The sequence below is a fragment of the Numenius arquata genome, chromosome 11 (assembly GCF_964106895.1).
Source record: "Numenius arquata chromosome 11, bNumArq3.hap1.1, whole genome shotgun sequence".
NCBI lineage: Eukaryota > Metazoa > Chordata > Aves > Charadriiformes > Scolopacidae > Numenius > Numenius arquata.
The window spans coordinates 15,442,412-15,465,506 of NC_133586.1; the positions used below are offsets into that span (position 1 = coordinate 15,442,412).

The following is a 23,095-nucleotide window of genomic DNA, read 5'->3' on the forward strand; positions in this document are numbered from 1 at the left end:
GTGTGTTCCCTCTAATGAAAATATAGTAGGCTATGAGACTATCCAATTTTTACACAGGATAGCTTTTCATTCATATCTTTCATGAATGCTTTCGTTCTATGGGAGAAGAATTTCTGGCATTTTTCAAAATAAATGCTCTGTATTGCAGCCACCTCTGTCACCTGTGCTTTGTGTGTTTGCAGTGTGAATGTGGGAAGAAGCATTCCAGTGTGGAGATGAACTGTGGGCAGCTGCCTGCAGCTATTAGTGGGTGCAGCAGCTTTCACAGACACTGTGGCCTCAGCTGTCTAGTAAAAGTTGAACAGCTGTTCTCCATATAGAGAGGACTGTGAAAGCTCCATTGACTTAAATTTGTTGTTTAACAAAGAACTGGAATTACAAGCAAGATGATGTAACGTTAACCCTCTTCTTTCCTCTAGTGCAATTTGTTAAATAATTTAACAATTATACAACAGTCAGTTTTCCTGTTCTCTGTTGTTTAATGTATCCCTGCAGAGTCCTGGCCATTGGTCACTCTTTTGCAAGAGTGTTTTGCTTTTGATTAAAAAAAATGTAATTATAGTGAAAGGTGTACAGAATGAGCTTAGCTGAATACTTTCATAATCTAGATGAATAAATAAGTAACATTGCATGCAAAATGCAGTCATATACATACATGAGTGAATGTGCATATCTGTATATGCAGCGTCACTCAGAAAACTTTCATCATTCATACTGCACTCTTCTTTAATGGACACTGTTCTGGTTTTCTGTGGACTTAATGGATTAATGAATATCTGACGTGGCACACCTAAGCAGCTGCTTTGGGCATTTTTTTTCCTATAACTGAAAAAAACAATGTTGAATTGAGTAACGATGGGATTAATGGGATTTTTGATTTAGTGATTACAGTTGACAAAAAATGTTTTGTGTATCCTTATTGTACTGAAAGGGCAGATCAGACCAAAAAATTATTATTATTTTCTTTTTAACCTCAAAACAAATACTGAGATGAGCTCTGTGACTGGAAGAAAGAAGTTCTGACATCTCAAAGTATTTAAAATTTTAAAGATCTCATTTGGAGCTATCTGATTAGATACCACACCTGATTCTGTAAGCATGAGAGTGCTAGCTAATTTCTCCTTTTAGAATACAAATTTGAGGTCCCCAAAATTTGGGTTTTCTCTTTGCTGTTGATGCCTTTGTCTGTTGGAACCTGTATCAAATGTAAAACTCTCCAAAATTTGCCCTTTGATTTGTGTTCCTTATTCTGGATTCTGAAGGCTAAGACAGTATTAGATACAAGCAAATAATACTGAAATCCTTCTCAGGCACAAACTTAGCATCTGCTTTACAATTATACCCTCCCACCCCCTTTAATTCCAGTGGTACAGAATTTATCAAGGCTTTGGTAAATTGCTCCAGTAGTTAATTACCTTCATTTATGAATCTGGACTTTTATCTTTATTCCCAGATGAGTCACTAAGAACACAGTGAAGCACAATGTAAAGTAATTACTACTATATTTATGGCTATTTATACTCCTGGTAGCCATTTTCTGTCCTGACCCAAAAAGTTATTGCAGAAAAAACAAATGTTTTATGTATACTAAAATAATGTATTTTGGAGCATTTTATCCTTCATCATGATTTTCCTCTTTTGCATTTGGTTCTTTGTTTATTTTGCATTTTTAGTATTACAGGTTTGACTAAATCATAGTTTACCTATGCTTTAATTGTGTATTACAGTAGGAGTGCACTCTATTTGCCCTTTAAAGCATTGAGAGATAGTAACTTCATGAGACACTTAGTCAAACACAAGCTTGTATACTTATTTGGCTGTTATGTTACTGAATAACGACTAATGACTTCTTTTTATTAATTTAAATGAAAGGTTTGAGAGCAACCTGATGAAAACCCCCAAGTATTGAGACAATAGTGTGTGTCTCGTCTTCCCCGTCCTCATTTAATTTCTGATTTTATAGAAACTTGCCCAGAGCTTACCTTCTTGCAGAGTTTTAATGATTGTGTAGATGTATGTGAAGTTTATATACGGATCTGAATGGTGGGAGCCTTGGTATTTTAAGAATCTTTCTCCTGGGATCAGCGGTATTCAGAAGGGTTCGGTGGGTTCTGAGGAGGCAAACCCAGCCTTTGATGCAGGGGATTAGTGTTGGGGAGACTGAGGGTAAGAACAATACCGCAGAGATTGCTAGTGATGACCCCTGTAAATCCCAACACTTGCCTGGCTTATTTGTTTTTTCATGCTGCTATGTTGGTGCTGCACTAAAAGCTGCAGTTGTTAATTGCAGGGCTTGTGGTGCCAGGATGCTTTTTAACATAATTGGTGGATTTCATGCACAAACTTCTAGGAGGGGGAGTGGAATGAGGAAAGCAGGAAATCGGTGCCATCTGGCAACCTGCGCAGACATGGTGACAGAGTATGCCACCGCTTAGAAAGAGCACTAGCAGTACTAGAGGTGTGATTGAAAACTGCAGGTTGCAGTTGGGCTGTTGTTTAAGAGGACTTGACTATTTCCTCCCTCTTTTCTTTTTGTTTCCTATGTGAGAAGTCCCACTCAGATTTTTGTTCTGGGCTCACATTAAGGAAACATTACCTTTTTCCATTAAAAAAAAACCAAACAAGACAACAGACTCATCAGACTAGATGCACAGGTGTTGAGTCTATTTGCTTTCTTTTAACTGGTTGTCATTCAGCTTAATATTCAGCTGATGCTTTGTTGTAGGAAGTCGTGCCCTCAGTCCCGTTAGGAGTGAGCACTCACTGAAGCCTTAACTATGGTCTTGTCTCTAAAAATGAAGTTTTGACCAGATAAAAATTTGAACATTACCCTGAGCCAAAATATTCTAAAGTTGTTTCATTAATGCTTTGCAAAAATAAGTGGGACTCCAAGCATTATTCCCAAGTTCAAGAATGACAGCAATGCAGGTCCAGACCCAGAGTAGCTGTGTGAAGTGAAAATTGGTAATTATAAACTTACTCACTGATGTCGTTATATTTTAAAAGAGAATTCCAGCAGTTATGGCAGCTCTGGGCTCTTATGAAATTGGAGATGGTTTATTTTATTTTTTTTTTAATTAGAAAGGAAATATTTAGGTATTTTAATAGCTATGCAGGCTGTACTCTTTTTGTTAAATAAAACCCTTTCTTTAAAAGGTAACTACTTGCAGCTCTGTGAACAAAGGAACTGTAATGTTATTAAACCTTTTCCCAGTTTTCCAGACATACAGCTCTGGCTGTTATTGAGAGAACAAGCCCACAGGCTCTTCCTTTAATGAGCTGCTTTGGATTGTATGTCCATAATTTATTAATGTAATTGCTTTATTATTACATTTGTATGGCTGAAAGGAAGCTGTCTCTAATGGACATAGAATTTCATGTAGTATCTCTATAAAAGATGCATTATTAGTTGGTGAGAAAAATACATGTTGTACTACTTCAAGCTTTGCTTTAAAAGTACTGCTTTATTAGTTATTGCATGTCACATCTAATTATTTCTAAATTTTACACAGTAATTAGGTACTTTTATGTCAGATTAGAATGGGTATGTATTTGAATTTGCGGTGTACGGGTAATACGGATATAATTGTCAATTTGTTGCACAGTCAATGATTCTTTAGCTGCCAATTTCCTTAAACATATCTGAAATAACACATGGGAATAACTTAGGTGGTTTTTTACTCTTCTAAACTTGGAATGCATTATAATCTAAAATGGTAAAATGTAGAACTAGACAAGACAAAGCATTTAGATCTAGTTTTAAGTTTTCTTATTTAGTAGAGAAGTCATAAAAATGGTTTTCCAGTTACCCTTAATTCAGTGTCTCTTTGATTTCTTTCAATATGTTTGTTTTGTATTTTAACACTATCAAAGATATGCCTACATACACTGAAAATAATTTGAAGAAGAAAGAATTCAGTAACAGAAGGCAGGTATTTCAGGTACAGCGTGTGTCTGTTTAGTCCACTTTTTTTAATGTTGAAGTACTTTGAAGATATCACTGCTTTGTTGTCAATAACGTGTCTAACCCTACAGATGCCAGGATATTAAAATTATCCTTCAGTAAGGCAGAACGAAGGAATTCGTCCTCCTTTGTGTGCCCATATGTTAGCTTACCTTTATGCAGAATATGTTGGTTTTAATTTTGTTGAGAAATGCTGCGTCTCTGCTTCCCATGTAGGCTGCCTGAACCCGTGCGTTAACCTAGCCCCTTTTGACAGGTGCCAGTCAGTGGTCGAGGAGTGGAGGACAAGCCCCCTCATCTCCAAACTACGAAAACTCTCTACACTCCTTGGTAAGAATTGCTGAAAGCAACATAGTACTTTTTACTTAGGAGTTGAAGGCTTGGTTTTGTGTAAATCCTGCATATCATTAAAGGAAACAGTAGGATAGCATTACAAATGAATTCTTTGCTAACAAATGGCCTGTTCAGTTGAACAATATAAGACGGGCAGGGTGTGTCTTTCACCATCTGTTCCTTGGGCATCAGGCTTCTGTGCTGAGGACAGCTGGTGCTAAAGCGCTGTTATGAGATTCTGGTACCTTTTCACAAATCCATGGCTAATTCTTATCTAAAGTTCAGTCTGGAGAAAAGATAAAGACTTCATGCCTTCGCGTTTACTTGTCCTTCCCCCTCTCTCCCTGAAAGGGTAGTCTCTTGGGCTTGTTTTCATTACGCTCTCATTAAAGTATTCATATATTTTATATGCAATTATTATTTTGTTATTGGGGAACGTTCATTTATTAATTAAACATTTTACAGAAGAACACACAGGAAATAATCTACAGCATTGTAAATTTTCTTGTTTTGAAGATTCAGCAGAGGGTTTAAGTTACTGACTTCTCTCTTAAATTTCTGATACAGCATTGGGAAGGAAAGGGGAAAAATTTGAGGGAAGGTTTTGATTACCTCTTAATATTTCTAGTTTCCCCAGATGTAATTTCTTTTTTTTTCTCTCTAACAAGAATAAGTTTAAGCTAAATTGGTTTTCTTTTCTTCAGTATTTTTGCAATTAAATATGATTGATATGTACATCTTAGAATCCTAACATAACTGCAATGTAAAATATTAGCCTTTTCTTATCTTAATATAATCAGATCTCTGTTGCATTAACTTGACTAACAATTTATTGCTGACGTGCACATCAGCTGTTTCCTCACCTCTTTTTTGAATTAATCTTAACCTGTGCTTTGCTTCCTGTTCTGTCTTGACTTTGCCAGAAAAATCGAGTTGAACAGCAACTTCACGAGCATTTGCAAGATGCAATGTCCTTCTTAAAGGATGTCTGTGAGGTACTATTTCACTTTAGATGGTGCCTTTTTGTGTTTCAATTAATGCTTCCTTCGGATTCCCCATTAAAAACTTAAATTAGCATAGTGTATGACCCAACTTTTGACTCCAACGTTCTGCTATTTCATTTTCTAGAGAGCTGCAGTGTCAGAATTGGTTTTGCTTTGGGGTTATTTTTTGGTCTGTTTTTTTTTTTTAAAAGAAAGTAATTTTAAGACAGACTTTTCTGCAGTAACATACAGAACTCACTTTTGTTTCTGAAATATCTAATCTATTTAAAGATCCATTTTAGAAAATGATAACTTAAAAGTTTTGTCCAGTTTTTTTGTAATACAGGTTCTCAAAAAGCCACTGCCTCTCTTAATTGTTACCAACGTGGTGAGGCTGATTTTATGATCATTCTTTCTCATCCTGTATTAGATAGCTTATTTTGTAGCACTTCCTTTTTTTCTTGTTCATGCCATGTAATAGAAGCTACGTAACATTAACCTTATAATAAGCTTTACTTTAAAAGCTGCCACCTATTTGTGGAATGAATGCTATCTCGAGCAAAATCTCCAGATATCTTTTCTTTTTCCTGTTTGTTTGTAGTGCTGGTAGGTGCTTTCAAAGTCTTTTGATATCGCATCTCATCTTCTATCTTTAATATCTCCAAGGTAGAAACTGTTACAGTGTAATGAGGCTGCAGATTTACTCGGTAACGGCTGTCACTGTCCCTCTCCAATCCCAACAGCAGTCTCGAATGGAGGATCGCTTGGACAGACTCGATGATGCCATTCACGTACTACGAAATCATGCTGTGGGGCCTTCAACAAGCCTGTCAGGTGGCCACGGAGATATACATAGTTTATTGGGACCATCCCACAATGGGCCAATTGGAAGCCTGAACTCAAATTATGGAGCATCTAGCCTTGTAACAACCAACAGACAAGCATCAATGGTAACGATATTTTTAAACATGTCTGTATTTATGCAAAGCGATTACAGCTGATGCATTTAAATTATCGTAGAGCCTAGTGAATTAAAACTGGACTGTAAGATGCATATTTATCAGGAAGAAACTACTGGAGATTCTGGTGGAGGAAAAGATGGCAGCCCACTTGCACCTGCTATGGGTTTCCAATTAGAGGGTTGGGTGGGGGTGGGCAGAAAGGAGTAGGAGGAGAAAGATGGGAAAACTTAGACTTTGGCCTGGTCAGTGGCCCATAAAATCCTGCTGTGACCATATGCAGAAAGCTGAAACTTTCGGCTGAGAGCATTTCAGCTTATACATGCATTTTTTCCAGATGTGTAATAATTGGCAGAACAGTTTTCTCCTTGAAACGGTGAATAGGGAGATTGAATGGGAAAAGCAGTCAAGAAGGACTGAATTTCAAGTGTTCTGGTCTGGAAAAGCTGTTTATTGTAAATTGGAACTAGTCTTCAATAGCAGATGCTGGCAGAGGACTGGGAGGAAGCTGTTGGAATGTGGAACCATAGTGTGCGCAGGCTCAAAATTTTAACTTTTTTTTTCTAAATGAAAAGGAGTTTGAGCACAGCTGTAGTGTAAGTAACAATGAAGAGGAAACAACTTTTAGATTAATCCCCAAGAAGAGCGAAATAATTCAATCCATCTCTTAGTTTCTTTAAAAATGTGAACTGTTCTGAAAAAATGTAGTTGAGCTTTTCATGGATCAGAAGTATGTTAAAAGCATTATACAGTAAATGAAATCTATTTGTAGCATTGCTCACTTCCTTTTTTCTTGCTTTTCATTCCTCCCTTCTCAAAAATGCTTAAAGGAAAAAGAGCTTTTTAAAACACGCTTATTTTAGTGGTGCCATGTGTTTGCATGTTTCCAGCGTAATTTTAAAGACCAGTTACATGCTGTGAAATTTTCTGTTATAAAACAGATTCACAGCTGGGTACTGTGTGATCAAGGCAAAATTTCACCTATCATCAAAATAATTAGGTACCCCAATTGCTGAAGGGTTAGTATTCTATAAAACAGAATTAGTTCCAGGCTCTCCCATTTGCACGTCACACATCCATTTATATTCATTTCAGAACCACTGCAGTAAACATCAAAAAGAACTGGTTACTTTCTGTAAGTTGCGTGTGTCTGGGGGCTTTTGGGGAGGGGGGCGCTTTTCAAATGCGTATCCAACTTCAGGTTTCTATACAAGCTCACAGTTACTTTTAGTAATGAAGGAAGTGATGCATAAATACTTTAGAATTTTTTTTTTAATTCTGCCTCATATTTAATATTTAAAGAATGTTGTTAAAGGGAGAGTTTTACGGTGTTCTGGGGTAGACTGAAATTCAGTCATACAAAGGAAAACTTTTTTTTTCCCCCAGGTCTTAATGATGTGGGGTAGAGTGAGCGAGTGAAATTGCAGTGACAAAATTGTTCTCTGACTCGTGGAACCTTCCGATACTGCTAAGCCAGATACAGTCAAATGCAGATAGTGCCGAAAACGGATATAAAAACCTCTGCTTCTCTTTTAAACTAAGCTATGATAAATATTTTTATCAACTCAGTTTTGATTAAAGTAGGCAACGGTGGAAAATGACTCTCCAAAATGAATAAAGATTCCTTGGTCTGCTGTAGTTTAATGTAGTTGTGTAACTTCAATATGATACAGATTTGATTTATCATCTAATGATTGATCTGCAGATTTGATTGAAGGATGCCTGCTGTCTGGTAGAAATAAACTCAGTTTAGGAAAATGAAAAAAAGATTTGCTTTTCTGTTTCAACCTTGCTGGGTGAAACAAGCTTGCAGATCAGTTCTGGCTTGAAAAGTGAGTCAGCTAAAGAATTTCTTGGATTAGCCTTAATTTTGTTACATCAGAATAATTGGCTCCAACAGAAGGCATCCTGTCGTGGCCTTGCCCAGTCCCCAAAGCGTGCCCCTTGACATCGCTTGCAGTTGAGGGAACTCGGCATGACTTGGGATGTAGTCCTGCAGTATGTACAGAGCAGAGGTTGGCACATCTGGCCCTAGTGGAAATGGAGTGGTTTATTAGTGGCGCCCCGCCAGTATGAGGTGCAGTTCTTACAGTATTCAATAATCAATTAATTTCAAAGTGTACTTATTTACTCTTTGTTTTTCTTGAAATAGTAAATGTAGGAGAGCAGAGAAAGAGCAGAGAATTTGACATACAACCTGAACTATAAGATCCAGACTTTGCTTAGGAATTAAGTACTACTTTACTTTAGTGGACCTCCAGTAAATTTTAAGAAAATAATGAGTATTGACTAACATAGTGAGAAATGTCAACATTGATAAGGGTGTTTGCCTGTTTTTGTTTGACGTATTCATACATTTTTTTGGTCACGAAATGTTCATTGGGGTTCAGCACTAAATGAAACTTCCTTGTTGAGGGAGGGGGGATCTTTATACAAAACATTTTTGTTCTTTAGAAAAAAAAATAAGAAAAAAAAATTAAATTGAATTTCCCTTGAAGAAGATGATGTTGGCAGAAGGAGCTAGGAAATGAGTAATTTAACTCCTTTTTATGTAATTAGTGTAACCAGACATGGTTTTATTTTAACATTTGCTTAATTTTTGAGCCAGATTTATTTTAAAACTCTGGTTGACTTCATTTCCTGCTTGCTCTGAATGGTCTTGTTTTCTTTTTAGCTGGGCTGGCCATTAGACTTATTCAAATAGTTTTTTAATATCTCAAACTCATCAAATATTTGCTAAGTGGCCTTTGAAGTTGATTTGTATTTTATTTCATGTATTATTGAGAAGTTAAGAAGTAATACTCTTTTTGTTCTTATTCAAGCTGCTTTTTATTTGTCATTGTAATACAATGGAAAAAGAACAGCCTGAATTGATTAAAAATAAATAAATAAAAGGCCTGGAAACTCGGTTAAGGATGAAACTCAATCCTTAAGTCACAGCGTTTTTTTCCAGGTATGACAGGAATCTAAGAAAATGGGTGATGCCCCTCTTTCTGCCCTGTGTCTGCTGTAGCATCGAAGCACGAAAGGGCAGTTTCAGCTGCTCTGCCAACACCAGCCTCGGCTCTTGCTCGAAGCCTCCCGGTGACAGCGTTTCTCCCCAGAGATTACGCTCCCACCGAACGACTTTGGGCTGTCCAAAGAGTAAAAATCTTGGTTCCAAAGCCCTTTTCATTGTCTTAATTATGCTCACCTTAGTTAAAGTCATGTTACAATGACTATGGCCAAATTGACCAGCTACTATGGCTTGAAAAGTGTGTTTATTTTTAAATATGCTTAGGTAAGTCCTAAAGCAAATAGGAACAAAGAGTGATTTAATTTTTTGTCCAGTTCTCGAAAGCTTTTATGGCTCAGTTGAAAACTAATGGTCAAACTGCAGTGTGGGATGCAGGACCGGTGCTAATGGGACAAGGTGGCCCTTTCCCCAGGTGTCAGCCTGGGTTCCTGGGTACCTGCAGCACCCTGTCATCAGCTGCCCTTTATTGTCGGGTTTTTATTCACTTGCCAAAAATACTCAACTGGTTTTCTGGTTTCAGATCCCAAACGTTACTGCTTAAATCAGCTGGAGTAAGTCCTGCACTCATTCTTTTAAAACTCACTGGTCCGAGTGTGGCTGCAGAGTGTCCTATGGGCAAGTTGTTCTTGAAATGCACAAAACTAATGACAGTTCACCCGGTAAATGACAGTAACTTCCAGCCTTGCAGGAGGAGACTCCTGTTTTTCTCAAGCTGTGATTGTACTGAGCTCTACCTGCTTTGATTTGCTGAGAGCCCTTAAGTATCTATCAGATTGTCATTGTATAGAGCAAATACACAGAGGTGAGTGATGTAAATGTGTATTTAACAAATGCGGTGTCTGTGCTGTTGGATTTTTCTGAAACATTTTGCCTTTGCAACCGCAAACTTTGTTTGACGCCCCGTGTGCTGTGACGCCGGACTCGCCGTTTGCCTGCCATTTTGTGTGCCCGAGGAGCGCTCGGGGACGGCGGAAGCGAGGCCGGGGAATTAATTAACTCCCGGGGCTGATTGCTCGTGGCGCTGACCCCTGCCAGGCGTTATTGGCGGGGCCGGGGAGGCGCTACAAGGGAGCGGGTTTCGCTCCAACGCTCCGCGGGGGCGGGGCGGGGCGCCCAGCTGTATGCTAATGCGGCCGCGCGCCGCCCCGTCCCGCCCCGCCGCGCGCAGCTGGCGCGCCCCGGCGGCTGCCCCGGAACCGGGTAGGGAGGCGTTTCTGGGAGGAGTTGGGGGTACGGAGGGGGTTCTGCTGGCGTCATCGCGGCGAAACGGGGCCGGGCGGAGGTCTCTGCCCTCCCCCAGCCACCCCACCGCCAGGAGGAGATCGCCTGGCCGGGGGTCACTGGCCAATAGTGGCCGTAAAACCTGCCACGGGCTGGTTTGTGCCGGTGGGCTCTGAGCTGCCGGGCTGAAGGGCCTGCGGGAGAGTTGAAGGAAGCCCAAGGCTGGGCTGGGCTGAGGTGCCGATGGGGAGATCCTCCTCCTCCTCCTCTGTGGAGCCGGAGTCGAGGGAAAGAAAAGCAAACTCAATTTTCTGAACTCGATGGTGGAGACACTGAAGACCCAACTGGGCACCTCAGAGCAGTCACCGATAAGCAGTGCCTACAGGGATACAGGGAACGGGGCGCGTGGCCTTCCTGTGGGATACAGGGATTTTCAGCACATCTTTTCCTTTGGGGTGGTGGGGTTGGTTTTTTTTGCCTGATTGGATTTTCTAGTACATCGTAGATCAGAGATAAAAATTCATGTTGTGGTCAGTTGTGTAACACCTTAGCTCTTAAGATTTCTGTATAAATCTCGTTAATCTAAATTGTATGCTTTGAATTTGTAAGCCTGTTCCAAAGGACTGGAGCATGGACTTGCATTCAGTTTTTGTTTCTGATCTATTTTCTGCCTTTATCAGAACTGATTTGCTAATCTGTCGCTCTCAGATTAGCTCTAGATGTGGAAGTTGCCGGGGTTCCTGCAGCTGCTACATTTGTACACAGCTTTAAGAAATTTTTGCCTTTTTTAAGAAGTAGATTTTGGAACAAACCTGGCCCCAAAGTGATTAATAGTCTGTGGCTTGAATAAAAGCACCCTCATGTGTTAGGACTAAGCATGACCAGAAAAATGATATAAAACACACAACCTGCAGGGCAGAGTCGGGGAGAGGCTCGGTGTTGGAAGCTGAGTGTGGAGAAGGAGTTTCACGTTCCCGCTGTAAAGCGTTTTGTCCCGTAGGCCCCAGGACCCGGGCTCCGCTCCTTTCTCCCGGTGAATTCCCGGCGCTCGCAAGAGCCGAGCTGACCGTGTCCATAGTAGAACTTCTCACAAACAAAGCCTATTGCACACAAAGGCAGATAAAATATACTTTAAATAGCAACAGATATTCAGCAGTAGAGAAGAGGAGATTTTCTGGAGAACAATAGCTACAAATAGCAGCCCGGAATGACCTGATGTTAGTTGTGGGTTGTCGGGGGGGGGGTCCCCCCTTCCCTTCCTTGTTCCTGTGCGTTAGCTTACAGGAACGAGTGTGTATTAAACAAAGGATAAACTTGTATAAGGGTATTTATCTCTCTCTGGGTAAAACCCATACTAAGACATGAAAGGTAAAAGCTGCATTAATTACTCAAGAGGGATTCAAAGCTCAGCAGTTTACTAGGATTGAAGGATTTATTGAAAAACAGTGGTTCTCATGTGTAACTCCAGGCAATAAACCTATTTAATTAAAGGCTTAATCTTCTAGTTGACATGTTTGCTACTGTTCCAATAAAAAGCTTCATCTGTAGCCAATTTTTGTAACTATACAAATAATAGTAGAATCCCTCATCTTTGTTCAGGTTTTTAACTGTTTAATTGTATTATGTTGGTTATAGTATAAATATTTAAAGGACTTTTATGTCTTTAGGAATCAAAAGCTTTAAATGGTCTGTGTTCCAAACTATTTAAATACAGGCAGTGTCTTTACCGCTTCCTTTTTCAAACAAAAGAATTTTTTTTTTTTTTAATAGAGGTTTGCATTGATAACAGTATTTTGTTTTGAGCACCATTTTTTTAACAAATTTACCTCTTCAAGCTAGGTATGCGCACTCCCAGCTATCTCAGAAGTATCATTAATTCAGGTTTACGCAAAATTAGCATTTTTTAAAGACTCTTAATCTCAGTGCTTGCTGCTTGGAAATTTAATCATGATGTATTATGAAGGAGCAGATTAGAAAATACCGAGAGAGGTGGTAAGAGTAGTTAGATGCCTGCATTATTTTCATATGGTAAGATTCTGTAATGGGACTAAATGAAATATTTTTAGCTGAGAAAGGAAGAAAATGAGAGAGAATTATGAAAGTGAAAAAGAAATTTTATATTAGATCCCGTTCTTTCTTAATCCTGTTTCAGGAAACAAGAAAGGAGGAGATGTTACGTATATGTTTTATAAATATATGTGTGTATACGTAGTCATCCGTATAGGTGAGTGTAGGGCGTTATACTCACCTTTCACATGTGGGGAAGGCTGTTATTCATCATTATTATCTTTTAAGAATCAAAATGTTGTAAGTACCAGAGTTGATAGTTGTATTAGTTTAAAGCAATCGAGGGTTAATCAAATCTTACATTCCTCAGGTATAAATCAAGGAGAAAATTCTGTGTGTTCTGTGGGTAAAATATTGAAGAAAACTGTTGCTCGTTTGCTACGTTATTCCAAACAGGTGTTGGTCACAGCTTGAAACGCAGCTTAATCCAGTACAGTGTGATCAAGTGGTTTAGCGTAACAGCATCTTTCAACTAAATCTTTCCTTTAGCGAGCTAGAACTTTAACTCGGGTCTCTAATCCAGCAAATACTTTAAGTCTTCTAAATTTCTATTTTTGGACTATTTCTTTGAATCACATCTTTAATAGAAATGTTTGCTTTGCTTTGCTCTAGGTTGGGACTCATCGGGAAGAAAGTGTCAGCCTCAACAGCAACCATTCAGTTCTTCCCAGTACAGTTTCTGCTCAGAGCACAGAACTAAACCATAAAACACAAGAAAGCTACAGAGGTAACTTTCCAGCTCTATTAGATGCTGAACAGGGTCTGCGATAATCCAGAGCCAACGGGGCTGTACATCTCGGTAAACTTGTGTCAATGCAGGGGATAGGGATATAGATAATGTCGAGAGAAAAAAATAAATTATAAATCCTGTAAACCACCACCGCTAGGGATTACTGCAACAATTCTGAGGGCGCCCCCGTGTCAGATTTGTCCCAGCATAGTTTCAGCAGGAGACTCTGCCTTACAGGCATGTTCTTCAGCTTCAGTAGCCACAGCAGCATTTGTGGTGCTGCAGCCGTTTCCCAGTCGGCCAGGGGGGGCTGCGGAGCGAGCTCAGGCCAGATTTCAGCCTGGCCGATAAAAGGAAGTCGTTCCACACAACTGTTTACAGTTGCCTCAATTTTTAGCCTAAAGAAATAAGGTATAGAAACCAGAATTCAGCTTACTCATTAGCGTGCTTGCACCATTTAGGGATGTGTGTGTTGCACATTTGGCCGAAGCCCAAGCCTGGATGTCCGTGCAGCTCTGCCCTTGGGTTTGCAGCCCAGACAGGAGGCGCAAATTTCCTTACTTTGCTCAATGTCCTCTTGTCTTCAGCAGTAGTGTCTTTCTTAGATTAAGCTGTTTCTGATCAAGCTGCTGTATGAATTATGATCCCTTGACAATCCGTGACACGTGTCCAAGTACCGCAGCGTTACCAGGGCTTCTCTCGTTTCTGCTGCCAGAGTGTAGTTCCTCCGGTTGTCTCCCCAGACTTCTGCTTGGCTCTGGCCTCCCACTGACAGTGTCTGCTTGAGAGTCCCTCCAATCTTTCTCTCCTGTGATACTCACCCTGATCTCTGGTTGCTTGCAGCGTTGTCGGGTGGCTTGCAGAGCCAGACTGTGGCTATAGGGCCAACAGAAATCAAGTCTGAACATAAGGAGAAGGATGAAAATATACATGAACCCCCCTCATCGGATGACATGAAATCAGATGATGAGTCCTCCCAGAAGGATATCAAGGTCTCATCCAGAGGCAGAACAAGGTGGGTTGCTGACGTGAGCTTAGAGAGTTTGTGCTTCGTTAATACTCTGTAGCGTGTTGTCCTTAAGTTTGATAAATTTATTTCAAGGCTTTTGTGTTACCTCAGTGCATATATTACTCGGCAGCCAAAATAGGTAAATAGTTTTCAGTAGTTGTATCTATTTAAATACAAGATAGAGGATTTTCTGGGAAAATCACCTGAGAAGTATGAGTTGCCTTGCCTGGTATCTGTCTGTAGAGATAACTAGTAAAACATTGCGAGCGCCCTGCCCAGCACAGAGGGTGGGAGAACGGTAGGTATTTGTGATACTTTGTACCTGGGCCAGGGCTGCACTTGTAGATGGGAGCCAGCTGAGATGGGGAGCGGCAGCCCCATAACCCGGAGACTGAGCTGGATCCGATGGGTAAATCGCCTTTTTAAACACTACTTGGCCTCCTGAGCCACAGACAGAAAACCATGGAGTTGACACCGGGTAAAATGCTTCTGGATCTGCCCAATAGGCCCGACACAAGTGTTGAAATTTGAGATAACAGTAAACAATCAGCATTTCACAAGGCAAGCAGCAGAGTCTATACCATTAATTGTGTCTAATGGCATTTTAGAGTATTCATTTTAGTGGGGCAGAGGTTTTGCACAGTTTTAGACTTAGTTGGACAGTCCTATATTAAAAAAAAAAAAAAGAAAAAAATTGTTCTAAAATTGGCCAGGAAGGTCCTTAACAAAACCAAAACCTTTTAACAAGCACATTAAATTGAAAATTCTGTGAATGCCTTTTTTATATAAGCTGATATATTGGAAACTATTAAGAACTATGTTGAAAATTATTTATTCTTCACCTGACAAGATGGCTGAGTTCTCTACTATTTAAATGTTTGTGATTGAGTAACGGAGTGAAGTGGTGGTTTGGGTAGACTTTTTGCTTCAAAGGGCAGTGTGTTGCCACCACTCTTCCTAGAGGTATTTACCATCTGCAGACAATATTCTGTGGATATTCTTCAGGCAGAAACCATTTAACGTTTATTTTCAGGGGAAGGCAGGAACAGCAAGCCTTACCTTGAATGCTTACACATTGGTATCTAACGCTTTCTGAGTTATCTAAATACACTTCAGTATGAAATAGATGAAGTGGGAAGAAGTTTAATTTCATCAACTGAAAACTTTGAACCAGCAGCACGATCACTTGTTTGAAATCCCAGTGGTGTTTCAGTATACTCTTACTTATGCTTTCTTGCAGCAGTACTAACGAAGATGAAGATTTAAACCCGGAGCAGAAAATAGAAAGAGAAAAGGAGAGGAGAATGGCAAATAACGCTAGAGAACGCTTGCGTGTACGAGATATTAATGAGGCTTTTAAAGAACTTGGCCGTATGTGTCAGCTTCACCTGAAGAGTGAAAAACCCCAGACGAAACTGCTGATTCTTCACCAGGCTGTGGCCGTCATCCTCAGTCTCGAGCAGCAAGTGAGAGGTCAGTCGCCGCCGCTGCGGCAGTTTGCGGGGCGGCTTTGTTCACAGAGCGGGGTCGGTCTCCAAATCTGCACAGCTTGATGCACGAGTTACTCAGAGTTTGTTTGCTGTGCTGTAACGATGTTGAAGTTCTTTAGGAGAAGCGAAGAATTACTTTATAAAAAAAAAAGGGGGGGAAGGGAAGTGGGGGTATTAGGTTTATACTCTGAGCTTGCTAGTTGTTTTTTTTTCCTGTGCAATTCGCCATCTCTTCACCTGAGTTTTCAAGGTAAATTGATAAATTGAAATACTGGCACATCTTGCTTTAAATTGGGACGAGCACTTATTTAGTAGCACAGAAGCTTTAGCAAAAATAAGAGATCTATTTTAAGATGAACCCCACATAAATACTAAAATGCAGTGAATTTAACTGCATTTACTTAGGTTTTTGCACTAACTGTATATTGGGGAAGAGTATACTTCTTCTTTAATTGAATCAGGGCTGGTTTTGCATCTATTTTCTTTCCCTGATTCCTTTAATTTTTTCTAGGAAAGATACAATAGGCCTATTGGTAGGTGCGAAGGAAGCACTCTGTGCAGTTCACTCTCTTACGGAAAGAGATTTCTAGGAATCACATTTAGTTCTTCCAACTGTTCCGTTCCCGTGTGTTGGCGAAGCTACAGTTGACTTAGTCTCCCTTTAAACTCATGTGAAAGTTGGAGGCACCTCCCTCAGAGGAGGGGGTGGGGCAGCTGGACCAGGGGGTCATCGTAGAGCCCTTCCCACAGGAATTACTCTCCTCTGTCCTGTGTCTGTCCTGTGTCACTGACAGTTAAACAGGTGAGTGTCCTCACAGTTTGCTGGTCTGGACTGGTGAATGTCCATCTTCCTTGGTGTCTCACTGACGGGAGTCCATCAAGTGACTGGAAAAGTCTTTCAGAGGTGGATGGTGTCAGTGGTCATATTTGCTTAATGTGCCGCACCTCCGAATCACTGACGTCACTGACCGATGTCAGTGTTTTATTTTTGTGTACCGTGTCTTTATTCCATTTCCTAATTTGTTGCTTGCATTTGGCACAGGGGATCACAGCAATTGGCAGTTTATTGAAAGCGACAGAGTGAATAACTTCAGGCAAGCTGATGTACGGAGTAGTAAGGAGGAGATGCTGTGTTTTCAGGCAGAGTTTTATTGACCCAGTTTTCAATAAAGAAACGCACTGTCTCCAGCCCGAGTTCTTCCAGGGCATATAGAGCAACCAGTTACTGTGCAGAAGAGACGCCGGCTACTGCCGTGGGAAAGCCCATCTCTGAGACTCTGATCTCAGGAATTGTTTTGGTCTGAAAATGTTTGCCGTAGTCTGGAAGCTAAGGTTGAATATTATGAAGTTGTCAGAATGACACGAATCAAGCATTTTTTAATGTTTAAAAGCCATCAAGTCCACTCCCGGCTCTCATGGGTTCTGTAATCCACAGAAAGCCCTGCGTGGAGATGAGTAAAGTCTCTTCTGCCTTGGTCGGAGGCTTCTGAACCTTATGTCCCTGGCAGAAGTCTTTTGGTAAACGTGCTTACAGTTAAATGGGACCGGTTCTCCCAGTGCCAACTGAGAGCTTTTCCTCGCTCGCCCTGTACTCGCTGTGCTTGGCGGAAGCCTGTCAGGAGCACACGGTGCCCCGGTGGGAGAGGCCGCTCCCCCTTTTCTCTCGCCCGTCTTTCTTTGCACCTGCTCCTGGAAGTGAGTGACCGGAGCTGCGTGTGGCGCCCAGAGGAGCCGTCACCAGTGCTTTGTGTAATTGTGTAGACAATTTCCTCTCTCCGCTGGTAATGAAGCTGCTCATTTTGTGATTGGAGGTATTCAAAATGAAACATTTCAGATTTTAAGCTCTAACTGTAGGCTAGCATTTTTATCTCCGTTTCCTAAATCACTGTAAATTAACTTCCTTTCAAAGTTTCCACATAATTAAATCTTCTTTAAAACTTCAAGGCAAGCCACATTTAAACAAAGAAAACTGTGATTAAGAAAAGTTAGCGTGTTCTTTCCCACTAGGCTCTTTGGGAGTGCTCATCCTTAGGAACCGCAGTAGAAGGCTGTTGACAACGACTTGGGCGAAAGCAGAATTAGCAAGTCCATCCAAAATTGCCTCTGTCAGCCGGGCTGGAGTCTGCCCCTGGGAAATGCACGGGGGCAGCGGACTGCAGTGACTAGTGGGACGCCTGCGTGGTGCAAGGGACGGGCTCGTGTGCTCTGTTCAGTGCCGGCAGTTCTCCTTACAGCTCAAACTGTATCTGCAACCTTAATCTGCGAAACAGAACTCACTGACAGCTAGAAAAATGCCTCAAAATGTGTGTTAAATTCAGTGTGTGCTGGTAGAATGTATTACATGCCTTTCGCGTGTCTTTCTGGCCATTGCGATTTACATCTTTTATATTTTGATTCATGAAAAGCCATTTTGAAGAACAGAAACAGCTGACTTAAACTCTCATTATTTGAAAACTCAACCCAAACCTACATCTAGTGAAGGTAATTGGGGAAGTGGAGACATACTGCTGGAAGTACCTTGAGAGCTGGTCCACAGCGGGCTGTTAGAAAGTACTGGCCTTAATGTGAGAGGAAATACATTTTATTAAAAAAAAAATAAAAATCCTTCAGCTCTGTGTGACTGTCATCATAGTTCGATTCAAGCGAGATGGGCACAAGGTGATTTCACTGATCTGAAGGTACGAAGAGAACTATGGACAGGACATTCCACCTCCCCTGTTCTAACAGCAGGCTGATACTCAAGGGGAAGGAAACAGCAGTAACGTTACTAAAAGTAGCGTGAGGTCAGTAAGGTTGGTGAGACTTCAACGTGCCAACAAAACACAGAAATCTTTTTTATTACATTGTAAATTACAGACAGCTCTCACTTTGCAATTGAGCAACTTCCGGTGACAAGGGAGGCACTTTTTAAAGTTTGTTGAAGGTTTAGGTAGGCAGCTGGTAAAACTTGTTCTTTTTTTCAAAAAAAATAGCAGTTTAGGAGATGCCCGGTAGGAGTTTGAGTAGCGCTTGTCTGCATTAGGCACCTGCATTTTAACCACGGGACACGAGCAGTGAGAAGAGGGAAGCTGCAGAGCTGTTAGGCGGCAGCAGCTCGCGTGTCGGTGTTCCCCTTGCTGTCAGCCTCTGGGATGTCAGGAGTCATTTTTCTGTTGCAGAACGAAACCTAAACCCTAAAGCAGCCTGCCTTAAGAGAAGGGAAGAAGAAAAAGTTTCTGCCGTATCGGCAGAGCCGCCAACACCACACCCAGGAAGCCACCCTGGCCTGAGTGAAACTACCAACCCTATGGGTCATATGTGAACACCAGCCAGGTACGTCTTGGGGCGGAGGGGGTGGCTCGTGGGGCTTCTGAGGGGCTCGAATTTGAGAGATCGAGATACGTTTATTCTCGGTTACTGGGCTGCCACTAACACCAAACTTCTTTATGCTGCTAAGTACTTCTGTATCTCTGAGCGCAAGCAAACGCATGCGGATTTGTTTAGTTCTAAATAAAACAAAACCTCAAGAAATCGTCGTTAAAGTCTCTTCCTTTCTATGTGTTGTTGCCAATGGCTGCATCTCTTGGCTCAGGTGGCCTTCTTGGCATGACATCAGAGGGATAGTTAACAGCTTGCTAGATAAGGCGGGCATAATAAGAGATGAGTTACACATCTTAAAATGGTGTAAATATCACATTAGTTCATTTAAAAATCCATGTATTGTTTCCTAGCGCTGATACCAACAGTTATAGAGACCTCTCATCTCAAAGAGATTTGCCGTCCGGCTTAAGGCCAGTCATTCTGACTCCTGTCATTTGCCCAAGAGAGATCCCCAACTGTCTGAACTCACAGTCGGTATTAGTGAAGATAGTTGAGATTTAACAAGTAAAGCTTTCAGCTTTGCAAGATAGGTCAGCGTTTCCAAAAGCCCCGTGTAGTCCAATATACGATAGTTCGTTTGAAACATACTGATGGGGAGGCCTTAGGGGGATATTTGTTCTTTGGGTTTATTACGTGTTGGTGGTTGGTTGAATTTCTAAAATAATTGGGAAAAACTTGATTTTGAGAAGAAAGAATTCTGGGTATTCTCTGTCTTTCAAAACAGTAGAATTGGTGCCACTTTTAAAAAGAGATTGAGTTCAATGCCCTTATTTTAATCTGTAACTTTACCAAATTTTGTGGTTTGGGAGGTCTGTTGTTGTTGTGTCTATAGGATGGTTTGCTTCTACTTCAGCTGAAGATTAAGGCATGCATTTTGCCAGAATGAATCCCATGGAAGTTTGTTACTCCCCGGTGTCCTTAGCCAGCCGCAAAATGGCATTTAAACCAGGTCTGATTTGAGTCGGTCCTCCTTCCCCATCCCTTACAGGCAGCTTCCTTCTTCATAAGTGGAACGGGGTTTCTTTTTAGGAAAGCAAGGTGCTTTGAATTTATTTATTTCGTACCAGAGCAACAGGCTGCTTCTGAATCGTCAGGCAACTCTTGATTTACAGCAGAATTTATAGTCTGTTCTTACCATATTAATTCAGTGGGCCACTTTCAGAAGTTTACTATGTCCTTGCTTTTTTAATAGCAGTAACTTTGTAAGATGCTGGCATGAGGAGGCCGTACGGGCCCATCTGTCGTGTTCAGCGTGGGCATCTCCGGCAAGAAGGATCTCAAGGCCACTCAGTGCGATTTTCTGTTGCACTGAGCTGACTGAAAATGCTATAAGATACGGTTTAAATCAGTTCTCTAGCGTTGATATTATGCTGCTTGTTGATTCTTTTCCTAATGCTCCTTTCTTCTCCCAAATTTCTAGAATTCCAGAATTATTGGTAGGATACACAGAAGGTGACCTTTCTTCACAAGGACACAGACAACTAACATTATATGAAGACACAAACCTGACAGGAGAAAACACTTGAAGCAAGAAACCCAAATGCAATCTTATGATCAAAGCTACTGGTCAACACCTGCATCAGGATCGAAGACACCAGATCTTCAGACAGAATTTCAGCCCAGAATTTCATACTCTGAACATATCATTCTGTTGCAAGCAGTGTGTCGCTTCTGCACAATCAGAGACTGTTGTGATCTCTCCACTCATTGTGGAAGTTGCCTTGTGCCTAAACTGAATTGACAAATGCATTGTAACTACAAATTTTATTTATTGTTATGGAACTGTAAAGGTCTACATATAAAGGGAAAAGTTAACATGTTAAAAGCTGATGAAATTTCAGCTGGATGCCAGCATTTACTAAAGCTGTTCACATTCAGAGAACAAAGCAGTGACAACCGTCGACCCGTAGCATTCCCAGCATACCTATTAGTGTCTTAAAAAAGGAAGGGAAAAGTCTTTTGTTGTCCTTTCCTCTCCTTTTGCCATATGACTAGTGTTTTCCACGCAATAGGAAACTATTCCTTGGTATAGCTTTTTTTTATGTTATTTTTGGTCTCTGGTAATCTGAACAGTTATGGTCGTAGTCGCCCTTCCACGCTGAGCTCCCTGCTGCGAGCCAGCAAGAGGCCTCCTGAAGGCTGCGGGCAGAAGCAATGCTGTGACCATAACATTTCTTGGATTTAAAAAGTGATTTTTGTTTTCCCTCAGACTTTCCTCAAACTTTTTTTTTTTTTTTCTAATTATAAAAAAAACCTTTTTAGGCTTCTAGGCTTCATAGTAAAGCTTGTAACGTGAAGTGTAAATTGGGTGGGGAGAATCTACCTTGTTAGAGTTGCTTTGTTTTCCGAGCAGTAAGTACTACATATAGTACATGTAAAGTGTTAGCTGTACGTAAGCACAAAATGCATTAAGATACAAAGGAGATTTTTTTCAGGCTGTAATTTTGGTGAATAGTAAAATCCGAAATTCACCGTGGCAGGTAGTGTGATGCTATAGCCACCAGTAAGGTGGGCTTACTTACCTAATGGAATCTAAGAGCAACGGTCACCAGTTTTTCCTTACTGTACACATTAATTATCGTGTCATTTTTGTATGGCTTCTCAGCGGAGAAAAACCAATAGTGTGAATCAAATGCAAACAAATGCCCCCTCCCAAGCCATATTAGCATTAAACCTTTAAATGTTTCTCCACCGGAACAGTCTCCATACGTATTCCTTTGTCACAGACGTGCTGAAATGGTTGAAATCCCTTTGAACTCCCACGGAAACTGTCTTCCACTGCAATGACCGTGGGAGGAGGTTTCCCCCGCCCAGGTTGTCGGAGCTGTTGTTTATGCAGTGCATCTCTCGTCACCGGCAATTGGTTCGCACGCAAAACAGGAACAAACCAGTAATTTTTATGAAGTCATTTAATTTGAAAGAACAAAAGATGGATTGTTAAAATAAACTAATGAATTTAAGCTCATGTTTTGGATGGTTCCTCACAAACCAGTTTGTGGAATTAGTGGACTCATTTCTATTACTTTAATTTGCATATATCATCGAGTAACACCTGATTATATCTGTGGCCTTGTTCTTCATTTCAGTGTTTATCAGCTAAACAAATTTGTTGCTTATGACGTGTGAAAGTGATCACGTGCCACTGCCTGGCCTTTTTCCTTCTAAGCTTGTTGTCTTTTTGGCTATATTAGACTTTGCAGTATGCCCAGAAGCTTTCCTTCATAAAATAGAAAGAAAAAAACATTTGGCTTATTTTTCACTGTAGCTAGTCTTTTATACAATAATCTTGTAAGAAAATTTCTTGAATTCTAAATATTACTCTTTCTAGATTTTTGAAATCGAAAAAGTTTTCAGTAAAAAGTTTCTTACTTTATTTTACTATATTAGGTAGTAAAAATGTAGGGTTATTTACCATAACCTGTTCATTAATATCAGAAATTTACAATAGCATTGTAAGACCATAGTAGGGTTCTAGCATACCGTGTAGTACCTATGGAGTATTGTAAGAGCTAATTGTCCGAGATGAATTGCTTCTCATCTTGTTCTCCAGTTTCCATTGTTGGTTTATTGCAGATTTGTACCCTGTGTCAAATTTCAAGGTATTGCTGATAAACCTTTCCAACCAGCAGCAAGAAGTTCAAAAAAATTTCTGTCAATGTAACAGAAAACACTATGTATATAACATTTATGTAGCAATAAATGTGCCATCTTTTTTTAACATGGTAAATCAGTGAGTTTTTTAAATTTCTCTCTCCTCCTAGGTAAAGCCGTGCTTGAAAAATACCGGCAAAACCAGCTGCCGCCTTTACCTGAACAAAAGCGAACGTGGCTCCGGAGGCAGGCGGCAGAAGCTGCAGGCGTGGGAAGGGCCGTGCTGCTCCCGGTGAGGCCGGTGCAGACATTCCCGGGAGCCGAGGGGCAGCCCCTCGCTGGCCTGAGAGGGATTGCGCGGGCACAGGGACA

At 40.8% G+C, this 23,095-nt stretch overlaps 1 protein-coding gene across 5 annotated transcripts in view; it reads left to right on the forward strand.

Annotated features, from left to right (window-relative positions):
* The window catches only part of TCF12 (transcription factor 12), a 167,139-nt gene extending 144,283 nt beyond the window's left edge, over positions 1-22,856 (forward strand). For 2 of the 5 annotated variants that reach the window (XM_074155444.1, XM_074155447.1), the window contains 8 exons: positions 4,221-4,294; positions 5,221-5,292; positions 6,024-6,230; positions 13,156-13,270; positions 14,117-14,288; positions 15,523-15,755; positions 18,931-19,084; positions 20,553-22,856. In XM_074155444.1, coding sequence (XP_074011545.1) covers positions 4,221-4,294; positions 5,221-5,292; positions 6,024-6,230; positions 13,156-13,270; positions 14,117-14,288; positions 15,523-15,755; positions 18,931-19,073 — 1,016 coding nt within the window. In that variant the 3' untranslated portion in view covers positions 19,074-19,084; positions 20,553-22,856. The remainder of the gene's footprint in view (positions 1-4,220; positions 4,295-5,220; positions 5,293-6,023; positions 6,231-13,155; positions 13,271-14,116; positions 14,289-15,522; positions 15,756-18,930; positions 19,085-20,552) is intronic. The other 3 variants (XM_074155446.1, XM_074155448.1, XM_074155445.1) reach the window with 2 other exon arrangements.
* Positions 22,857-23,095: the final 239 nt, after the last annotated feature.